A 22,743-nucleotide genomic window follows, 5' to 3' on the forward strand; every position below is an offset into this window, starting at 1 on the left:
CAGCCTGTAGGCTCTGGAAGCCCCGGCCTCCTGATGAAATAGCCACATCTTGGTTTCCTATGACCCTCGCCAGAGTAGACTCTGCTACCCCGGGACAGGGCTGCCAAGCGGCCAATCTGCTGCCCTTCGGGCCTGGACTGTGCTCTGTTCCCGGCTCTCGTGCTCCCATACCCAGCCTATTTCTGGCCCCTCCTGTGTCTGGCATGGTCCTCTGTGGAGGGCTAGCATTCACCCCTAGTCTGTGGCTGTCCTGCCATCCAACAGACTCGTTTCTAAGAAGGTGAGGGGCAGGGAGGAGTCAGAATAAGAGAGGAAAATAGCAGTTTCCACTTTCTCAAATGACTCCCGGGCTTTTCTTTCATTGGCTAAGCTCGGGGTCAGGTCCTAGACAGCCCTAGAATCCCCTGCTTGGAGGAATGGTCAGGTAGCAGCCCCCAGAAACCTGGTGTACCTCCAACCAGCCTGTCCTCTTTGTGGGCTGGCAGGGGGTCCAGCTGCAGCTCCAGCCAGTTGGGCCCCAGAAGACTGGCTCACATGCCTCTGGAAATCCAGCAAACAGAGGCACCTCTGGCCAACCACATCTTAGAGCTAGGGGGTAGTTGCTCAGAAATAGCCCAATTTCCATCCCACTTAAGGTCCCATCCCAGCCTCACCTAAGTCTTGGATTGCAGTGGGTTCTACAAGAATAAAGTTCAACACACACCAAGAACAAATTCCCAGGGTCTTCTAAGACTCTAAACTCGGAAAGAGGGACAGTGGGTAGGGCTAAGTTTGGACACAATATCTGATAAGGTTGCCAGGCACGATGGCTAACACCTGCAATCCCATCACTTTCAGAGGCCAAAGCAGGTGGATCACCTGAGGTCGGGAGTTCGAGACCAGCCTGGCCAACATGGTGAAATCCCTTCTCTACTAAAAATACAAAAATTAGCTGGTGGCACACACCTGTAATCCCAGCTACTCCGGAGACTGAGGCATGAGAATCATGTGAACCCAGGAGGTAGAGGTTACAGTGAGCCAAGATCACGCCACTGTACTCCAGCCTGGGCAACAGAGCAAGACTCTGTCTCAAAAAATAAATAAATAAATAAATAAATAAATAGAAATCTGATAAGGTGCCTGGGAATTGTTGGGCCCCACCCTGGCTCTCCCTCCGTACTCAGCCATCCCTCGGATGTACAGGAGACGAAGCAAGGCAGCTGTGGCCCTGTGCCCGTTCCCACTGCCCAGTCCCTGGCCACCTTTGCTGGGGGTATCACTACTGGGCCCCTCTCCTTTAGAGACTGCATCCTAATGAAGCCTTTCACTTTCCTTGCTGGATTTCCATTAAGGAAACTCCTGGTTCCTCATGAAGCCTTTAAAAAATTACTCTCCACTGAGGACGAAGGCTGCTGCAAAGTCTCCAGGGAGGCCGTGTAAGGGATATGGGGCTGTCTTTGGGCCAGGCCTCCAGCAGCTAGCTAATAGCCTGCACGCAGGGACACTGCTGATGGGAGGACTCAGCTGACCAGTCTTGACCTCTAAAGACCCCAGAGAGTATGATGACCAGAGTACCCCCTAATCCACCCAAAAGGGCCTGTTTCACTGCTCTGAGGAATGACCAGGGCAAGGGGACAGTTGCGGGCTGATAGGATTCCAAAGTGACTCAACAGAGGCTTGGAACAGAGTCCAGGTGTCTACCACCAAATAGAGGGGACTGGACTCTGGACACATGAAGCCCAGATTGATGGAGGGCGAGAGGGCTCTGCCCTCACAGATGAAGGCATAGGGGAATGACGTGGCACACCAGCCACTTGCTCTGTGGACATGATCTCATCTGTTCACCCCCCCACTCCTGCCCCCAACTGATAAGAATCTGGTGATGTTTCCTGTAGTCCAAGGGTCTCAGACAATGGTGTGAACGGCTGGCCCTACTGGAAAGGACATTGTTCAGGGAAGAAAAAACAACACACCAGCACAAAGCCAGGGCAGGACCTGCTGAAATGTAAGGGCCTGTTTACAAACCCATGATTTCTAAGGGGAAGAACACAATGGATAATTGTTTTGGCGAGGCTGGTGTCTCCTCCAGTAGGCTCCTGGGGGCTGGGGATGGCTTTGATGGTCCAGACAAGTCTCAGATGCTCTGAAAAGGATGGATACTAATGGCGCGGATGCCTTCCTGTTTATTAGAGGTGTGTGCAGGGCAGGGTCAAGAAGCCAGTTTACACCAAAGACAAGGGGAAGGGGCTCCTGGGGCTTACCCCTTCCATCTGGACCTCATGCTGTCAATGTTGCTCAGGGATCCCAGGGTTAGAGCAGGTTTGCTAGGGAGAAGTGAGGGCAAGGGTTTTTTGTTTTGGGAAAAAAATCAGTTCTTCAGTTTTTCTGTCATTTTTTGGAAAAATGTATAAGCCATGACACCTTTGCGAATAGCCAGCTCCTTTAGAATGGAGCGCCCTGGCTTAGTCACTAGGGAGACTTCTCATACCTGGGGGCCCCCATGATGCTGTGACTGGGAGCACATGGGAAACTGATGCTGTCTCCCTGGGGTCAGGGCCAGTGGAGGTGCTGCTTCTCACAGCATCCTCCCACCCCACCCATAGAGGCTAGAGCCTTTGAGCCACCACCCAGAGGTCCTGATGTCAGTGAGTGTGCATTCGTGTGGACAGGTACCTGTGCATGTGTGCATGTGGGAGGAGGGTGGGGCAGAAAAGGAATAGAACCATATCACACATTCCCCCTTGGGACTGGCAGTCGCATCTGGATGCCTCTCAATGAGTAATTGGGAGACATTTTTGGTGGGTTAGGAGAGCCACTTTGGGTCTGGAGAGACTATGAAGGCAGTCTTGTCTAAGGATTTGACCTGTGAGGGGGAGCTTTCAAACTCATCTCTAACCCCAACAGGAACGTGCCTCATGAATAAACTCGAACAGATGTGTTTAGAACAATTGAGGCTCAATAAGTCTTATGCAATCTCAAAACAGAAGCAAGATTTTCATAAGCCATTCCCAGCCTTCCAGGTCTGAGGGTTTATAATCGTCATCAACATGCTAACAGTGCCCTCTGGTGTTTGGCAGCAAAACACAGGCTTATGAATACAGGGTACGGAGCATCCATCAGTTCTGTAGACATTAAACTGCCTCTGAATGTGGAGTCCTGGGCCAGGCATCATGAGGGGAAGAAAGGTTAATAAGACAGACAGGTCCCTGGAGCTTCTGATCTAGCAGGAGAGACAGACCCACAACTGTAGGACAGACAGAGAATGACATGGGCTATAACAAGGGGTACAAACAGAGACAGTATGAGTGCATAGAGATGAAGAAGTAGCCCTTAGGCTGTGTTTAACAGGCTGAAGATGGATGCCAGGACTCTCCAGGCTGAGAACCCCAGGCCCAGGGCCCAGTATTCTGAGGCAGCCAGAGCAGAACGCCTGTGGGTGGGGTGTCCTGGGAGATGCAGCTATGGAAGGCCCTATTTGTAGAAGGTCTTGAATGCCAATCTCAGCAGGACCATCCTGAGCAAAGAGTTAGCAGATGTTTTATGGTAATTGGCAGAAGGGAAAAGGGTGGATGTGTCAGAGAAGCAAGTGGACACAGGAAACCATGCAGACAGAAGACTTTTGCTGCCCATCCTGTGAGGCATCAAGGTCTGAGCTGAGCACTGACACTGGGAAGGAGAGGAAGGCAAACATTTGAAAAACAGTCACACTGACAAGAAAGAGGTTGGCCGAACAGAGAGGGAAGCTGAAGGAAATTATGAGGTTTCTGGCCTTAGTTTATGTTTCCAGTAAAGGTAACGATTAGAGGAAGGGGAGCAGGTGCTTTGGGAAAGTTTTATTTAACATCTATTTCTACTATCCCTAAGTGAACTAATTTCTCTCAGCTCCTAAGTTATGAAACAGTAATTAATTCTAATAAGACACATCTGTTATGAAAATAGGTATTAAAAATTTTAAACGTGTTTGTAATGAAACAGGCATTTAAAAGAAGATGAGCTTGGGGCATCTTGTGGTGTCAGAAAGTAAAAAAGTGCTCAAAAACAAAACAAAACAAAGCCAAACACACAGTGATAGGGATGTGTGAAAAGGACACATGAACACCCAATGGCCAAAGCGATTTGAGCAACAAAATAAAGTATTATTACATTGTAACCCAAAGTATAAAATGCATGTCCAGGAGTCCATACTAAATGATTGAATAGGCTGTACACAGTGGCTCACGCCTGTAATCCCAGCATTTTGGGGGGCCGAGGTGGGTGGGTCACCTGAGGTCAGGAGTTCAAGACCAGCCTGACCAACCTGGTGAACCCCTTCTCTACTAAAAATACAAAATTAGCCGGGCATGGTGGCGCATGCCTATAATCCCAGCTACTTGGGAGGCTGAGGCAGGAGAATCACTTGAACCCCGGAGGCAGAGGTTGCAGTGAGCTAAGATCGCACCACTGCACTCCAGCCTGGGCAACAAGAGCGAAACTCCGTCTCAAAAAAAAAAAAAAAAAAGATTGACTAAATAAATAAGCAGGAGAGAATAGGTAAATCTCCCATGCAGAACCATTCCAAATAATTTATGTAGATACTCCATCCTCAAGGAGGAGTTGCATAGAAATCTCTACTTAACTGTAGGTTCCACATAGTGACTTCCCTTTGGAAGGTACAGTATGAAAAGAGGAAAAGCCTGGGTGCGGTGGCTCACACCTGTAACCCCAGCACTTTGGTAGGCTGAGGTGGGTGGATCTCGAGGTCAGGAGTTCGAGACCAGCCTGGCCAACATGGTGAAACCCCATCTCTACTAAAAAAAAATTAGCTGGTGTGGTGGTGCACACCTGTAATCCCAGCTACTTAGGAGGCTGAGGCAGGAGAATTGCTTGAACCTGGGAGGCAGAGGTTGCAGTGAACCAAGATTGTACCACTGCATTCCAGCCTGGGCAACAGAGTACAACTCCATCTCAAAAAAAAAAAAAAAAAAAAAAAAAGAAAGAAAAGAAAAGAGGGAAAAAGGGTAACTTTAGAGTGGAGAAATCTGACAAAACCTACCTCAGCCAAATGATCAAAGTCAACCTCAACAGTGACAGGTCATGTTGATACTATGTAACTTTGATATGACGTGATGAAAATGGCACTTCTCCTGTGTCTTCCTCCAAAACCCATAACCGCAGTCTAATCATGAGAAAAACATCAGAACAATCCCAGTTGAGAGACACTCTGCAAAATACTTGACCAGTACTCCTCAGAAGTGTCAAGGTCTTCAGAATCAAGGGAAGTCTGCCATTCCATCACAGCCAAGAGGAACCTAAGGAGATATGACACAGTGCAATGTGGTATCCTGGAACAGAAAAGACAAGAAAATCTCAATAAAATTTGGGCTTTAGTTAATAATGATGTATCAATATTCGTTCTTTAATTGTGACAAATTTGCTATACTAATGTGTTAATAGTAGGAGAAATTAGGTTTGGGATATATGGGGACTCTATACTATCTTTACAATGTTTCTGTAAGTCTAAAACTATTCTAAATTAAAAGCTTATTTAAGAAAGAAGCTGGCTGGGTGTGGTGGCTCACACCTGTAATCTCAGCACTTTAGGAGGCCAAGGTGGGCAGATCCCTTGAGCCCAGGAGTTCAAGACCAGCCTTGGCAACATGGTGAAACCTCATCTCTAAAAAAAAATAAAAAAATTAGCCAGGCATGGTGATGCATGCCTATAGTCTCAGCTACTTGGAAGGTTGAGGTGGGAGGATTACCTGAGCCTAGGGAGGTCAGGGCAGTGAGCCATGATCATGCCACTGAACAGAGTGAGACCCTGACTCAAAAAAAAAAAAAAAAAAGGGCTGGGTGCAGTGGCTCACGCCTGTAATCCCAGCACTTTGGGCGGCCGAGGCAGTCAGGAGTTCGAGACCAGCCTGACCAACTTGGTGAAACCCCGTCTCTACTAAAAATACAAAATTAGCCTGGCATAGTGGCACATGCCTGTAATCCCAGCTACTCAGGAGGCTGAGGAAGGAGAATTGCTTGAACCTGGGAGGTGGAGGTTGCAGTGAGCTGAGATCACACCACTGCACTGCACTCCCACCTGGGCAACAGAGTGAGACTCCCCCTCAAAAAAAAAAAAAAAAAGAAAGAAAAAGAAAAGCAAAAAGAGTCCAGGCGTGGTGGCTCACACCTGTAATCTCAGCACTTTGGGAGCTGAGGTGGGTGGATCACGAGGTCAAAGAGACTCTGTCTCAAAAAAAAAAAAAAAAAAAAAAGAAATAAGCCAGTTATTTAGTGGAGAATGACTCATTAGGCCCAGATGAAGAATAGAACATTTCAAGGTTGGACTTTCCAGCCTATAAAAATAGGGTTGGCTATTAACATCAGTGGAGACTAAAAATACAAAGAGTAAGAAATAGTTAATAGGAGTGTGTGTGTGTGTGTGTATGCATGCACTGTCCTGTTAGCTAAGCAAGTACCCACAAAGCCAACTGTACACAGAGGTAGGGCAGCTGACATCTGGGTGACAAAAACTGCCCCCTCTTCAGCTCCCTTTCTACCCACTGAAGCTAAAGTCGAGAGGGCACTGTTAGGGACCATTACTCTCAGTTAAGATAGTGTTTCTCACACTTGAGTATACAAATAGACTCCTTAAGAAAAGATATTCATACTACCACAGATCCCTAAGAATATGCCTGCTGACCCAAGTTACAGAAACTCTAGGTTTAGAACTAAAGTCTTAATCTAAGGAGCGTCTTTCAGTTGTGAATTATCACTGCAAGAGTTGAATCTTTAGAATGGGTTAAATATTGTGTTTTATATGAAAGCTCACAATTAAAAAATGTTCCTGTTACTTGCAGAGCTCTGACAGAATTTCCCTGGACGCCCGGATAAGCAAGGATAGCATTGAGTTGTCAAATCCAAGAGAAAGGAAATGAAGAAAAAGGGCATAATTGTGGGGAGCCCTAGGAGGACAGCTGTGCAGGAGCTCTAGGAGCAGCCAGCCCAGGAGGAGGCATCTCTGTGAGGCAGGTCTTCAGGAAAAGAAGGGCAGCTGATAGTGATCTGATGCCTGGTCTATGAGGAAAATTGCATTTTGAGACATTTTGTTGATAATTTGCAACATTTCAGAAGAATTAGCAATAGGTATATACCAAAAAAGAAGCAATTATTAATTTCAGAAAAAAACATTGTACAAAAGAGGAAAGGTAACCATAGTGTACTGCCTGGCTCAGTGGTGAACAGTATTTCTAGCATCATAATAATATAAACATTGAAAGTTAATAAAAATTGTGATACAATTATCTGAGGTGAATGAAAACGGGAAGATTATGTTTTTTTAATTCAATTTTTTTTTTTTTTGAGACAGAGTTTTGCTCTGTTGCCCAGGCTGGAGTGCAATGGCGCAATCTCGGCTCACTGCAACCTCCACCTCCCAGACTCAAACGATTCTCCTGCCTCAGCCTCCCGAGTATCTGGGATTATAGGCACTCACCACCGTGCCCGGTTAATTTTTGTATTTTTAGTAGAGATGGGGTTTCACCATGTTGGCAAGGCTGGTCTTGAACTCCTGACCTTAAGTCATCCGCCTGCCTCAGCCTCCCAAAGTGCTGAGATTAACAAGTGTGAGCCACCGTGCCCAGCCAAAAATGGGAAGATTCTAAAGGTGCTAAATCTTTATGTAACGTAATAGAAAGTCAATAATGTCTAAGATTAATAAATTAAGAAACAGCTTTAAAAAATGAGAAGTAGTTGCCTTTAGAGAGTAGGAATGGAAGTGGGGACGGGTAAGTCAAAACTGTTTTTCATTATAATCCTTCTAGTACTATTAGACTTTCAAAAGTCTATGTTACTTTGCCTGTATACTTTGATAATAACAAAAACACACAGATAGCCTCCATTTGATTTCAAGCGAATTTGCTCAAATCTGAAGGCACTCATTGCATACACACCTTGGATATAAATCTTCAGGGTCTGCAATGTTTGGAATGAGAACATTGTCTTCCACCGTTAGTGGCGATGATTCAGTGGCAAGATGTTAAGAACTATCTGGCAATGGTTCTGAGTTCTCCCCACTAACCAAATCCCATGAAATCTTTAAAAACATAAAAATGTAAGATAGGCTTTGTTCAATTTCTCCGTAGGCCTTCTGCCAGATTCCCATCCTAGTTGTCTTGCCTGTTTTTCGTTTGTTTGAGACAGAGTCTTGCTCTGTCGCCCAGGCTGGAGGGCAGTGGCACAATCTCGGCTCACTGTAACCTCTGCCTCCCCGATTCAAGCAATTCTCCTGCCTCAGCCTCCTGAGTAACTGGGGTTACAGGCGCCTGCCACCATGCCCAGCAAATTTTTGTATTTTCAGTAGAGATGGGGTTTCACCATGTTGGCTAGGCTGGTCTCGAACTCCTAACCTCAAGTGGTCTGCCTTGGCCTCCCAAAGTGCTGGGATTACAGGTATGAGCCACCGCGCCCGGCCACCTTGCCTAATTTGAATGTCCTGGCATGCAAATTCATATTTAAACTCTGGACGGAAATGCTCGAACCACCGGGCAGTGAGGGTGTGACTGGGCTCACTCATGCTGTGGAGGTGTGCTGAAGCCCACACCAGTCTGGAGAGAATGGAGTCCCTTATGCCCCATGTATAAGCATGGCAGTCCTTGACCTGTTTGAGTCCAGGGCCCCAAGCCTTGCAACAAGGGTCTATTCTCCATCCAGTGTGGACTGCTATGCTGGCTCACCTCCCTAATGAGAACCTGCGTAGTTATTATTTGCACAATGATTGATGAAGATTCTCTGTCCCTGTAATGCCAATTTCCGTATAAACAGGTTTCTTTCCCTCCAAAGAAACATGTCTATATTCTAAGCTAAAAGTTCTACATTAATTCCCTAAATTTTATGGATTAGGAGGGTGAGTTTTCTTATTCTCGTACTCTACCCTGTAGAATCTTTACTACCCAGACAAATTTCAGAATGAATTTATAAGGGAACACCAACGGAGAGAAAACCTTTATTTGCATAACAACAAACATGGGTGAAGTAAGAAGAGGCATATGAAAACAAGATTAAGGTGGAAGAATCCTTGGTGGGAGGAGAGGAGGAGAAGGCAGAGGCACTCTTGTAGCCATAAACGCATTTCTTTGTTGGCATCTGGACTGCTCCCTCCTCATGCTCCACTGGGACTTCTCTTTGCTTGGCTCATAGTCTCACTGCTGGCCCTGCTTCCTTGTCTCACAGTCCCAGAGAGCTCCCTCCCCAAACCCGATGGAGGAGCGCAGCTTCATACCCTATTGTGTGGGATAGCAGCTACTCAGAAGGTGTCACTTGGATTTTTTGCAGCTGTTAGTGATTCTGACGCCCTTGGACCTCCAGGAGCAGCTCCTCCTGCCACGAGAGGACTCTGGCTGTTCTAATAAGGAAGGTTCTGGCCAATCAGTCCAAGAAAGGCCCGGATTCTCTTCCAGGGTGTTGTCTCTGCAGAAATGCTCCTCAGGGTGGAAGGTGCTGCTGCAGCAAGGGATGTCCCCTGAATTTTCAGGTATGTAGTCTGTGGTGAGAGAAAGGCAGGATAGGAAAACTCAAGCCTCTGCTTCTCCCAGGCACAGGTCCTTAAGCTCCTCTCTAGCCACTTTCCTTCCAAAGTCAAAGGCACCAACTATTAATCCCCCTCTGGTAGGATGTCTTCCTCCTTTCCCAGGCACCACAAGTCCCTACAGCCCCCTCCTTGCTCTGAGGCCGGCCCATCCCTCCTGCCTCACCTGTGGCTGCAGCAGGTGAGCACTCCTCACACTCCCATTTCTTACTGTTAGATCTAAGAAAGGAGCAGTCCCTGTGGGTTCCGTGGGATCCGCATGTAGCACACAGAATGAGGCACCACCTCCTAGAGGAAGAGCCCAGGAAGGGTTGTGGAGACATACAGAACACCAACTGCCATTCTTGGATGTTTGCTATGGGCCAGGCATTTTTTACAGCACATTTTACCCAAGATGAATGTATGGCTCAGAGAGGATGAGTGCTGATCCTGGAAACCTGCCATCAGTCATAATCCCTTGAAAGGTAGATTAGGAAAGGAATTGGCTCTGAATGTCTCTCCACTGGGCACAAGGTGAAGTGGACCTTGCAGGGGAGACCTGTTCACTTGCACACAAGTGAGTCAGGGGCTGGTCAAGAATGAGACTTAGCAATCGTGTTTATCCTAAGGTCTGCATACAAGAGTGAATTTCTTACTTCTAATAACTGTGCCAAGGTCTAACTCTAAGATAGCACTGATGAGAGCTCTTTCTAGCCAGAAGCCTTCCCCTACCCTTCATCCTCAAAGCTGTCTCTGCCTTGTTCATACAGACAGATGGTGGCATCACAGTGCTGATAGCGCTGATATAAGTCTGAGAAAGCCCCTGGCTCGAGTTCCCAGGCAGCATCTCTGCAGTGGGAGAAGAAACAGTGAATAAGAACATAATGGGTTGGTGAAACTTTTGTCTATCAGGGAGGAGTTAGGAAGAACCCAAGCTAAGCACAGCAAGAGTTCAGTAGGCTGCCCGAACACTTCCAACAAGGCTGGTCAAGTGGCCTGGCAGTGGGAGAGGGTTGAAGCAGGATGAATGGAACGTGCATGCAGGTTCCTTAGTTCCACTCTGGAATCCAATAACTCAACCCCCCAGGGAATTCTGATTCCCCAAATGCCCTTTTTAGCAATAAGCACCCCCTTCCCCCGCAAACTTCTTCCCCCTCCCTTCTGTTTTGATAATTGAAAAGCACTCCCTCCTCCCCTTCCTTCTTATCAGTGCCTCTGCTGCTCTCATTCTCTGAACTATCCTCTCACTCACCTCCTCTCTGGAAATCTAGGCAACCCACTCCCTGGCTCAGTTCCTGCTTTGGGGTTCCCACTACCTGTCTGGAATATGAATTCCCATTCTCAGCATTTCTTGAGGAAACTCTTTTCGATTGTTACACTGTGGACATTTGAAGAAATGCTTTGCTGATGTGTGGGCATATTTCTGTAAGAGAAGCAGGGAAGAGCTCTGTGTTTGTAAAAACCCTTTGACTACCTTCTTTCCCCTCCCACCCTCACCCCTACAAAGAGGATGTTGCTGAGAGAGTTTGAGGGTACAGGAAAAGGAGTTTGGGTGGGCTAGGGTGAGGGCTGCAAATCCAGGTGTCAGACCTGGGACCAAAATACTTTCAAGAGAATTCCCAGGAGTACCTCAGCTGTTATCTCTGGCCATAGGGCTCAGCAGTACTGAGTAGGGGTCAGGTACCTGGATACATGTTTCCCTTTTCTTTCATCCCAGGAAGTGAGGCTGACATAGAGGATCCTCAGCTCATTCTGGGATGAGCCCATTTGCTCTAGCAATGCCGAAGATTTTGCTTATTCTAAATCTTATCATGGGTGAGGTCCTATAGGCCAGGAATGACCACAGACTGGACTGACTTTCCTCTAACTGCCTGAAACCAGCCCTGAATACAGGCCTCCAGCATGGAGCACCAAAGCTGAGGCATACCTGAGCATTCCCAGGGTGCTCTGGTTCCAGGCAGAGAACTAGGGCAATGGTGGAAGGGACCCAGGGCAGAAAAAGCCCCACCTGTATGCACTTGCGGTGGTAGATGGCTTGACTACAACACGGGCTCTGGATGTTCTCAACACTCTGTTGGGATAAGTCTTCACAACATAAGATGCAGCTTTCCTCCCCCACATTCCCATGTTGGATGTTCTGTGTTGGGCGATGTTTGTCACAAAATGATCTGTGGCCGGTAAACAGACTTGGTTTCTGGATTGTCATCGATGTAGTTTCCCAATGGCCCGCTCTAGGAGGGGCAGCCAGCCACCCAGGCTGGTGCCCAGTGAACCTCCACACTCATGGGGAAGAGGAGAGACAGAGTGAAGAACAGCCACATGCCTTCTCACGGCTGCTCGTCTACTGAGCAAAGTTCCCAGGACTGTCTCCATACCCTCTTGTTCCTGAAAGCCCCACTTAGTGCTGAGCAGCTGTCTAAGAACCCCAGCTGTTTGTAATTTAAGGAGGGGGCAGGAAACAAGAAGAAACCCCTGTGAAATCTCCAAGTCAAGACACTGTTTCTTATTACTGAATGGAGGGACAGATTCACTGGTGAATCAAAACAGGCCTGCTTGTGAGAACTGGACTCTGATTTCATTAGTGGCTGAATAATAAGTTGCAAAAAGGAAGCCAGACTTTTCCCCTTCCTCACTCACTTGTACTCTCCAAAAAATTGTGAAAGGCAACCCCTTTCTTGGCCACAAGACAGATGGAAGTTTCTGATGCACTGATCCTTCTGGCAGTTGATAGCAGCTCCCTTTTTCTTGCACACAAAGCAGATCTGCAAATGAGTTCCCAGACAGTGCTCAGGACCCCAAGAAAGGCAGACAGACAGTGTGGCACATCTTTCTATTAAATGGAAGTTTTGTGAAATAATAGCCATTCCCTGTCCTCAGTGGTCCTGAATGCTCTGGGGCACCTGGAAACTGAGCTTCAAGCAGCACTGAGTTCTTTCCTATTTTCTCAAGATGTTTCTCCCTCTTCTCACTTAGGACACCATACCCCAGAGGAATATGGGACTTAAGGACTAGTCGGAAACTCCAAGAGTCCTTTGACATCTAAACTAGGAAGTAGGGAAGAGAATAGAAACAGGAATGATGGGTGAGGTATGAAAAGAGGCCTACCCCAAGCTCCTCACTTCAGGGGATTCTAACCTTCCTAGAAGCCCGGGCTGCCTCCTTTTTGATGTCTTCAGGCAGGAATCCATGGAAACCTCTGTTGGACTGGCCCCTCTGAGGCAGCTTACTAGATAAGATCTGGGGGGGCAAATAGAACCAGGCTGTTAACATTGATGATCAGTGAAACAGTGCAGCGAGGTGAGGAGAAGGACAGGGTAAGAGAGCTAAAGAATAGAGCTTGGGCTGGGTGCGGTGGCTCATGCCTGTAATCCCAGCACTTTGGGAGGCCGAGGTGGGCGGATCATGAGGTCAGGAGATGGAGACCATCCTGGGTAACACGGTGAAACCCCGTCTCTACTAAAAATACAAAAAAAATTAGCCGGGCGTGGTGGCATGCACCTGTAGTCCCAGCTACTCAGGAGGCTGAGGCAGGAAAATGGTGTGAGCCCGGGAGGGTGGAGCTTGCAGTGAGCCGAGATCATGCCACTGCACTCCAGCCTGGGCAACAGAACAAGACTGTCTCAAAAAAAAAAAAAAAAAAAAAAAAAAAAAAAAAAAAAAAGAAAAAGAAAAAGAAAAAGAAAAAAAAGAATACAGCTTGGTGGAATATATATGCATTGACAGGGTAATTTATTTAATGAAGGCTTACATGGCACCAACCATGTGTTGAGTACTCTAAGTGGTTTTAAATATTAACTCATTGAGTCCTCCCAACAGCCCTAGGAGGTAGGTACTATTATTGTCCTCATTTTATAGGAGAGATGATGTGACTTGCTCAAGGCCACAGAACTCTGGAACCTGGACTCTTAACTTTTGCTCTAGGCTGCCTCTCATTTACTGAGGGCTGCTATTGTGTGCTGGGACTTTGGGGGAAACATTTCCTTTGTATTTAGTCATTTTATGCTTACAATCCTTGGCCAGGCACAGTGGCTCACGCCTGTAATCCTAGCACTTTGGGAAGCCGAGGCGGGCAGACCACCTGAGGTCAGGAGTTCGAGACCAGCCTGGCCAACATGGTGAAACCCTGTCTCTATTAAAAATACAAAAACTAGGGCATGGTGGTGCGCGCCTGTAATCCCAGCTACTCGGGAGGCTCAGGCAGGAGAATCGCTTGAACCCGGGAGGCGGAGGTTGCAGTGACCGAGATCACGCCACTGCACTCTAGCCTGGGCGACAGAGCAAGACTCCGTCTCAAAAAAAAAAAAAAATCCTGTAATGGCAGATGCTATTATGACGCTCATCTTACAGAGGAGGCCACTGAGGTGCAGTGTGGCAAGTGACACTGCCCACCGGGGTTATAGGACAAGGAGGAGCAGAGCTGGCTATTCACACCCAGGCCCGTGGAATCCCCACTCTTACCCTTCCTGCTGCATCACCTCTTAGTACAGAGTAAATACTCTTCTCAGAGTAATACAGGAAGAAAAACATGGTTTTAATATCTCTTGATTGTTGTCATTCTGTATTATGGGGGAAGGAATTGGACTTTTGAAACATATATTTTAAAACTAGTTATCTCAGGGTTTTGGGATGAGTGATTTGTTTTCTTTATATTTTTAAGTATCATTCATGTTTTCTGCGATAAGCATGTATTGATTCTATAAATTAGCTACTAAAAAGAAAAAACTAAATCTATATGTTCTATACAGAAAGATCTCCAAAATATGTATGATGGAAAAAAGCCAAGATACAAAGCACTCTGTATAATGTTTAATTTTTATGTAAAAAATGTATATGCTTGTAAATGCATCAAAATTCTAACTAAGCCCTGACACCTGATAGGACTTACAAGAAAGGAAAATCACAGACCAATCTTTCTCATGAGCACAGATATAAAAATCAAACAAAACATCCAAACTGAATCCAGCACCATATAAAAAGGACAATACATCATACCAAGTAGAGTTTATACCAAGAATGCAAGACTCGCTTAACATTAGAGCATTTAGTTGATGTAACAAACTACATTAACAAAATTAAAGAGAAAAATCAAGGTAATCTCAACAAATACAGGAAAAGTGACAAAATTCAACACCCATTCATGATACTCTGGGCAAACTATATATGAATAAAAGGGATTTTCAACCTGATAAAAACATCTATGAAAAAAACCTACAGCTAACATACTTTAATAGTGAAAAACTGGCCGGGCGCGGTGGCTCACGCTTGTAATCCCAGCACTTTGGGAGGCCGAGGCGGGAGGATCATGAGGTCAGAAGATCGAGACCACGGTGAAACCCCGTCTCTACTAAAAATACAAACAAAATTAGCCGGGCGTGGTGGCGGGCGCCTGTAGTCCCAGCTACTCGGAGAGGCTGAGGCAGGAGAATGGCGTGAACCCAGGAGGCGGAGCTTGCAGTGAGCTGAGATCGCGCCACTGCACTCCAGCCTGGGCGACAGAGCGAGACTCCGTCTCAAAAAAAAAAAAAAAAAAAAAAATAGTGAAAAACTAGATGCTGTCCCCTGATGTTGGGAACAAGACAAGGATAACAACTCACACCACTTCTATTCAATGTTAGGTTAAAGGTCCTAACCAATACAACAAGGCAAGAAGAAATAAAAGGCAAAGATTGAGAGGAAGAAGTAGAACTGTCTTTATTCACACATGACATGGTTATGTGCATAGGGAATCCTGTGTACACAAGGCATTTACAACAAAATAAAAACAAAAACAACTAATCAAACTCAATTTAACAAGATTACAGGATACGAATCAATATACAAAAATAAAATGCATTTCTATATACCAGCAATAAACTTAAAAATGAAATAAAAATACTATTTACAATAGCATAACCACAAAATATTTAGGAATACATTTAACAAAAGATGTACGAGACTTCGTCACTAAAACTACAAAACATTGCTGAGATATATTTTAAAAGACCCAAATAAGTGGAGAAATATACCATGTCCATGGATTGGAAGGTTCAATATTATTTGTCAATTCTTCCCAAACTGACCTATAAATTCAATTCAATCCCAATTACAATCCCAGTAGACTTTTTTTTAAAGAAAAATTGACAAGCTTAATATAAACTTTATAAAGAAAGGACCTGATAGTCAAAACAATCTTGTAAAAGATTGTAGAACCTAACAATACTGAATTTCAAGACACTATAAAGCCATAATAATCAAGACAGTGGGGACTGGTGTAAGAATAGATACATAGATCAACGACATAAATAGATTATCCAGATCCACAGATATATGGTCAACTGATTTTGACAAAGGCACCAAGGCAATTCTATGGGTAGGCAAAGATTTCTTGCAACACACAAAAAGCACTGACCATAAAAGAAAAAATGGATAAACTGGGCTCCATTACAATTACAAACTTGTTCTTTGAAAGACACCATTAAGAAAATGAAAAGACAAGCCAAAGACTAGGAAGAAAATAGTCTCAATACATATATTTGAAAAACAATTTGTATCCGAAATATATAAGCAATTCCTACAACTCAATAATAAAACCACTCAATGTTTTTTTTTTTTTTTTTTTTTGAGACGGAGTCTGGCACTGTCGCCCAGGCTGGAGTGCAGTGGCGTGATCTCGGCTCACTGCAAGCTCCACTTCCTGGGTTCACGCCATTCTCCTGCCTCAGCCTCCCAAGTAGCTGGGACTACGGGCGCCCCCCACCATGCCCGGCTAATTTTTTGTATTTTTAGTAGAGACAGGGTTTCACCGTGTTAGTCAGTATGGTCTCCATCTCCTGACCTCCTGATCTGCTCGCCTTGGCCTCCCAAAGTGCTGGGATTACAGGTGTGAGCCACCGCGCCCGACCACCACTCAATGTTTTTAAATGGGCAAAAATATTTGTACAGATACTTAACAAACGAAAATATGTGGGCCGGGCCAAGCGCAGTGGCTCACGCCTGTAATCCCAGCACTTTGGGAGGCGGAGGTGGGCAGATCACGAGGTCAAGAGATTGAGACCATCCTGGCTAACACAGTGAAACCCTGTCTCTACTAAAAATACAAAAAATAGCCAGGCGTGGTGGCGGGCACCTGTAGTCCCAGCTACTTGGGAGGCTGATGCAGGAGAATTGCTCCAATCTGGGAAGTGGAGGTGTCAGTGAGCCAAGATCGCACCACTGCACTCCAGCCTGGGCGACAGAGTGAGACTCCATCTCAAAAAAAAAAAAAAAAAAAAGCAAAAAACAAAACTGAATGGCCAATAAGCACATGAAAAGAAGCTTTAGTCATCAGAAAAATGGAAACTAAAACCACAATGAAATACCAATACACACCCAGTAAAATGGCTACAATTAAAAACGCTGACAAAACGAAGTTTTGGCAAGAATACTGTGCAACTGGAATTCTTATAAATTGCTGGTAGGAGTGTAAGCTGGTACAACCGCTTTGGACAGTGATGTGGCAACCTCACATAAAGTTAAATATCTAATTAGCATACAACTAGTAATTCCACTTCTAGGCATTTGCACGAGAGAAGTGAAAGCACATGTTCACAAAAAGACTTGTACATGAATGCTTAAAGTAGCTTTATTCATAATAGTCCTCAAACGGAAACAATTCAGATGTTCATTAACAGGTGAACAGATAAGCAAATAGTAACTTATTCATGCAACTGAATACTACCAAGTAATAAAAAGGCATGAGCTACGAACGCATGCAACAACATGGATGAATCTTCAAAACACTGTGTTGGGAGAAAAAAGCCAGATACAAAAGATTATAAACTATATGATTTCACTTACATGAAGTAAAAGAAGAGCCAAAAATAATTCATATATCAGAACAGTGATGACGTCTAGTGGGATTGACTGGAAAAGGAGGCAGGAGGGAACTTTCTAGGGTGATGAAAATGTTACTTATTTTGACTGGGGTGGTGGTTATATGGGGACATACATTTATCAAAACTTATCAGACTGGACCCTTAAAATTAGTGAATTTTGTTCAATACCAGCCTGGCTAACATGGTGAAACCTGTCTCTACTAAAAATACAAAATTAGCCAGGCATGGTGGTAAGTGCCTGTAATCCCTGCTACTTGGGAGGCTGAGGCAGGAGAATCACTTGAACCTGGGAGGCAGAGGTTGCAGTGAGCCGGGATCACGCCACTGCATTCCAGCCTGGGCGAGAGAGTGAGACTCCGTTCTCAAAAAAAGAAAAGAATTGGTGATTTTTACAGTATGGAAGTTATACCTAATAAAAAAATACTGGGAAAAAGCAATTGGAAGGATGTTACAACTTTGACAGCATTTGTTTCTGGGGACAGGGAGAAGGATTGGGAACATTGTTTAGGGAAGAGACTTTTTTACTGAACTTACTTTATACTGTCAGGGTTTTATACCAGACATATACATTTTTCTTTTTTTGAGGCAAGGTCTTCCTCTATCACCCAGGCTGGAGTGTGGTGGTGTGATCACTGCTCACTGCAGCCTCCACCTCCAGGGCTCAAGCGATCCTCTTGCCTCAGCCTCCGGAGTTGCTGGGACTACGGGCGTTTGCCACTATGCCCAGCTTTTTTTTTTTTTTTTTTTTTTTTTTAATTTTTTTGCAGAGACAAGGTTGCCCAGGCTGGTCTCGAACTCCTGGGTTCAAGAGATCCTCCTGCCTCGGCCTCCCAAAGTGCTGGGATTACAGGCGCGAGCCACTGCGCCCAGCCTTAAAAATAGATTTTAAAACAAAAAAGCTATTAAGAAAAACAAAAAAAACAAGGCTGTGGATCTGAGGATGAATGTAACAGAGAACAGTCAGTACACCAAAAGCCATAGGATATTCAAAGCAAAGGAGGTCTCATACTCACAAGACAGAAAGAATGCACGCTGATACTGTCTTTCTGAAGAAATTCCCCTAATTTTTCGGGATCCCCAGGTTCTCGAAGGCATAGCCAGCAAACTGGAAGAGAGGACACTCAGAATTTGGCTTAAGTTGACCATTAAGAATGGAAGAGAAGGGTGAGAATGTAACCATTCCTCTAAGGAAGGAGTAGAATACTAGGAAAAGGGTCATTTTGGCAAGGAGGAAGGTTGGGATGAGGTCTTATTTGGTATCAATTAGGCTGTCATGTAATTCTGGTTACAATGAACAAGTTGGCCACAACTGCTCACTTCACTTTTGTTTTGTTTTGTTCTAAAGTGACTTTAATAACTTGTTTCTTGAACTTCAGACATGGTAATTTAAAATGGCAGTTCCTGAGTCCTCAAGATCTTAGAGAATCTAGGAAGGAAGTAGGGCTGGGAGAGAGAGAAGAAGCAAGTATACTGCCGCATACAGGTGGCCTTCTTTGCTGAGGGCTGGAGGCAGTGGGTGAACACAAGCTCCAGTCTTTCTTACCAGGCCCTGAAGACGGTTTCCTCTGGGTTACCCTCCTAGTCTTGGCAGATTTTCTAAACAAGAGAAATAAGAAGCACGAGGTGTTCTTTGAGGATCTTGTTGATAACCTTTTTAACATTTCCCTTAAAATGCCATTCATGGGTCTGATGAAGGACCAACATATCTACAGCCTAAGACATCAGCTTCTTTTCATATTTCATACATATATGTTTTTGAGACAGAGTCTTGCTCTGTTGCCCAGGCTGGAGTGCTGTGGCGTGATCTCGCTTACTGCAACCTCCACCTCCTGGGTTCAAGCAATTCTCCTGCCGCAGCCCCCCGAGGAGATGGGATTACAGGCGCCTGTCACCACGCCCAGCTAATTTCTATATTTTTAGTAGAGATGGGGTTTCACCATGTTGGCCAGGCTGGTCTCGAACTCCTGACCTCAGGTGATCCACCCACCTCGGCCTCCCAAAGTGCTGACATTACAGGCATGAGCCACCGCACCTGGCCATATTTCATATATTTATTTTTAAGTGCAAAACATACTGAGTTATTTGAGGGCAGGAACTGGATTGTAAGCATCTTTCTCTCCCCAGTGCCTGTACTGCCTACGTTGACGGAATGAATCCAAGAGCAAACCCTCTTTTACTTTTTTACTGTTTCTTCTGCCAACTACTCTGAATCTCAGGTGGTACCACCTTTACAAAGCATACTAAAATGAACCAAAATTGATAAAAGTATTTCCCGTTGCGAGGCACTATTCTTGGCACTTTACATGTATTGGCTCAATTAATCTACAGTAGCTCAATGAATCTACAGAATACTCTAAAAAGTACATGCCATTAGTATGTACATTTTCCAGATGAGGAAACTGAGGCATAAAGAAATGAAGTGCCTTCTGTCACAGTTGTTGGCAAGTGGCAGAGCTAGGATATGAATCTGGGTAGCAAGGTTCCAGAGTCAGCACTTTGCTACTAGGGACAGCACTGATAAGTCAGGTATGACAGCTCCCAGCTCCCAGTGTGCGCTTCCACACTGTCCAACCTAAACCCCCAAGACTATGACAAAAGGGGGAAAAAGTGCAGCCTATACCACAGGCCATTGGACAATTTCTCCCAAATTCCCCGTGTCAACTACTTCTACCTCAATCTTTGGCGTTCCTTCTTTTCTTTTACAGTCTTCATTCGGTGCTGTCTCTCTCTCCTCTCTTGAATTCTTCTATACTACTGTGAGGACAATACAGGCTCTTCCAGCTATAAATATAAATGGGGTTTGGTAAGCAATTTAATTCTAGATTTGGTTATCAAGTTCCCCAGGGTCATGGCAATGGTGCACTTCACCCCCCAACCCATGTGATGGAATAAAAGGCACTGTTCTAGGTACTTGGCATGTGTTAACTCACAAACACGCCATGCAGTAGATACCATTACTATCCCCATTTTCAAGATGAGGAGACTGAGGCACAGAGAGGTTTAAGTATCCTGCCCAAGGTAAGAGTTAGTAAGTGATATACATGAGATCCGAACTCAGGTAGCCTGGCTCCAGAGGCCAACACTAACTCTCATGTTATACTGCTATCACACAGTAGCAAAAGAACTTAGAACATTACTTGACCTAGCTAAATGGTTGTTTCTTTGTGCTCACAAAAAAATACATGAAGTAGCACTCAGGGAAAAAAAGTCTCCTTTTGCACCTAAGTATGGGTGCCTTAATTCTACCCAGTGAAAGCTAGATAAGGTAGCTTTTTCCTAGGCAAAGGAGCCTGTGAGATTTGGGCTGCCTAAAAGCAAGAACTCCCTCTAGTGAGAGACAAGAGGTAACACTGCCAAACACCCCCTGGGCTCTATCACTTTTTTTTTTTTTTGAGACAGGGTCTCTCATTGTTGCCCAGGCTGGAGTGCGGTGGGTGAGTGCATGAAAGTGCCACTTTCCTAGGCTCAGATGATCTTCCTGACTCAGCCTCCCAAGTAGCTGGGACCACAGGTGCCATGCCACCGCACCAGCTAATTTTTTGTAGAGACGGGGTTTTGCCATGTTGCCCAGGCTGGTCTTCAACGCCTGGGCTCCAGCGATCCTTCCGCCTCAGCCTCCCAAAGTGCTGGGATTACAGGCGTGAGCCACCAGGCCTGGCCTCTCCTATCAATTTTCACCTAGGCTCAGGTGGCCACTGAGATATGGTCTGTACCCAACCTTTGTCTCTATCTGAGCCGAGTACAATAGCCAAAAGTGCAGAAGGTACCTTGTCTCCTATTTCCAATGTCAGCCAACTCCGGCTGTTACCTGTTTTCATTAGTAAACAAACTGTAAAACAAATGTACAGTTTCACTGGTTAACGGGGAGATCCCTGAAAGTGAATGGGAACGAAAGAAAATCCACCGCTGTGAAGCAAGGACTGTCTAGTCAGGGGAGAGGAGAAGGACAGCATTTCTTAGAAGGAGCGCTGGGTGAAATCAGGTCACTCCAGAGACACTCCAGTATCCATGGCCTCCGATCACGGCTGGAGATCGTGAATATCTTCAGGGACTTTAAACTATTCTGCATGAATAAGGACGACTGAGGAAATTACTGTTCAAGAAACCAAAGCCACCCTGCCTTCCCCTTCTTTGTGCTTGTTCTGTCTCCTCCTCTAACCCAGGAGTTGCAGAAGCAATGACATCTGATGGCTTCTTCCTCAAGGAAAACACTGGACAGGCTGGAAGAGGAGAGAGAAGGGCATGTCCTGACCTCGCTGTTCCCACAGGGGTCCACGTGAGCGGACTGCGAAGCAGTTCCCAGTTATTGGGGCTACCCCGACCATCCAGCAATAAACATAAAACCTTGAAACTTCAGTTCTTTGCATCGCTGGGCCAAGACGTTCCTCGAGCAGGATTCTGTGCACACACTGCTAGTTACAAGACGTCACGATCTTCAAAACATCTGGGGGGGGGGGGGCGTTGCAAATGAGGCTTCTACGAGCTGCCAGGCAGTGGCCTCCTAACCCGGCGGACGCTCCTCGGAACGCTTAACAAGTTGTTTCACTGGACAGGGGCTGGGTAAATGCTTGTTGAGAAAATCAAAAATAAATAAACGTGTTCGACCCGCCGCCGCCAAGAATGATTTGTAAAATACGTGTCGGTGTGGTCACAACCGTTCCCCGGAGGTTAACCGCCTGAGAAGGGGCTCAAGGGGCATCCCGCGGATGCCAGACCAGGCTCATGTCGCGCCTGCCGGGCGGCCAGTGCAGGGCCGGGCCGAGGTCGCCTCCGCCGCTCCTCCTCGCGGTAGCTCACCGGCCGCCACTCCCGGCCAGAGCCACCCTCCCAGCTGTCTCTGAGGGCGCCGCTGTACTGGAGCTTTAGTCGTTGACACAAGCCGTGATAGCTACCTCCGGGCGGCCGCCCTGCGCGGTGACTGCGCCGGCGAAGACTGCGAGCGCGCAAAAGGGGGCGGGTCACGCGGACTGTGACCTTCGGGAACAGCTGCGACGCCTACCGTTGGTAGAAAGCGACCGCTAACGGCCGCGCGCCCCTCCCGTCTCCCAGTCTCGCGCCTCAGCGCCCAACACCTCCCGCCCCCGCCCCTTCCCCTCGCCGCCCCCGCCCCTTCCCCTCGCCGCCCCCGCCCCTTCCCCTCGCCGCCCCCGCCCCTTCCCCTCGCCGCCCCCGCCCCTTCCCCTCGCCGCCCCCGCCCCTTCCCCTCGCCGCCCCCGCCCCTTCCCCTCGCCGCCCCCGCCCCTTCCCCTCGCCGCCCCCGCCCCTTCCCCTCGCCGCCCCCACCCCTTCCCCTTCCCCTCGCCGCCCCCACCCCTTCCCCTTCCCCTCGCCGCCCCCGCCCCTTCCCCTCGCCGCCCCCGCCCCTTCCCCTCGCCGCCC

At 46.5% G+C, this 22,743-nt stretch overlaps 1 protein-coding gene and 1 long non-coding RNA gene across 6 annotated transcripts; one reads left to right on the forward strand and one right to left on the reverse strand.

Moving 5' to 3' along the window:
- Nucleotides 1-8,934: 8,934 nt before the first annotated feature.
- Nucleotides 8,935-22,477, reverse strand: PHF7 (PHD finger protein 7). Of its 5 annotated transcripts, none has more exons than XM_055274642.2 (11): nt 21,709-22,477; nt 20,036-20,145; nt 18,908-18,960; nt 18,378-18,469; nt 12,647-12,748; nt 12,149-12,273; nt 11,520-11,679; nt 10,828-10,934; nt 10,244-10,360; nt 9,699-9,820; nt 8,935-9,487 (listed from the first exon to the last, which is right to left on the reverse strand). In XM_055274642.2, the coding sequence occupies exons 2-11, from the start codon at nt 20,074-20,076 to the stop codon at nt 9,261-9,263; spliced, it is 1,146 nt and encodes a 381-aa protein (XP_055130617.2). In that variant the 5' UTR covers nt 20,077-20,145; nt 21,709-22,477; the 3' UTR covers nt 8,935-9,260. The 5 variants fall into 5 exon arrangements, with proteins under 5 accessions (XP_055130617.2, XP_063502191.1, XP_063502189.1 ...); XM_063646121.1 differs by having other exon boundaries at nt 21,617-22,418; XM_063646119.1 differs by lacking the exon at nt 21,709-22,477 and adding an exon at nt 21,132-21,530.
- LOC129480652 (uncharacterized) lies at nt 20,280-21,968 on the forward strand. The gene is made up of 2 exons (XR_008657094.2): nt 20,280-20,382; nt 21,528-21,968. It is a non-coding gene; the product is annotated as an uncharacterized lncRNA (long non-coding RNA).
- Nucleotides 22,478-22,743: the final 266 nt, after the last annotated feature.

The sequence above is a fragment of the Symphalangus syndactylus genome, chromosome 1, assembly GCF_028878055.3.
Source record: "Symphalangus syndactylus isolate Jambi chromosome 1, NHGRI_mSymSyn1-v2.1_pri, whole genome shotgun sequence".
Lineage (NCBI taxonomy): Eukaryota > Metazoa > Chordata > Mammalia > Primates > Hylobatidae > Symphalangus > Symphalangus syndactylus.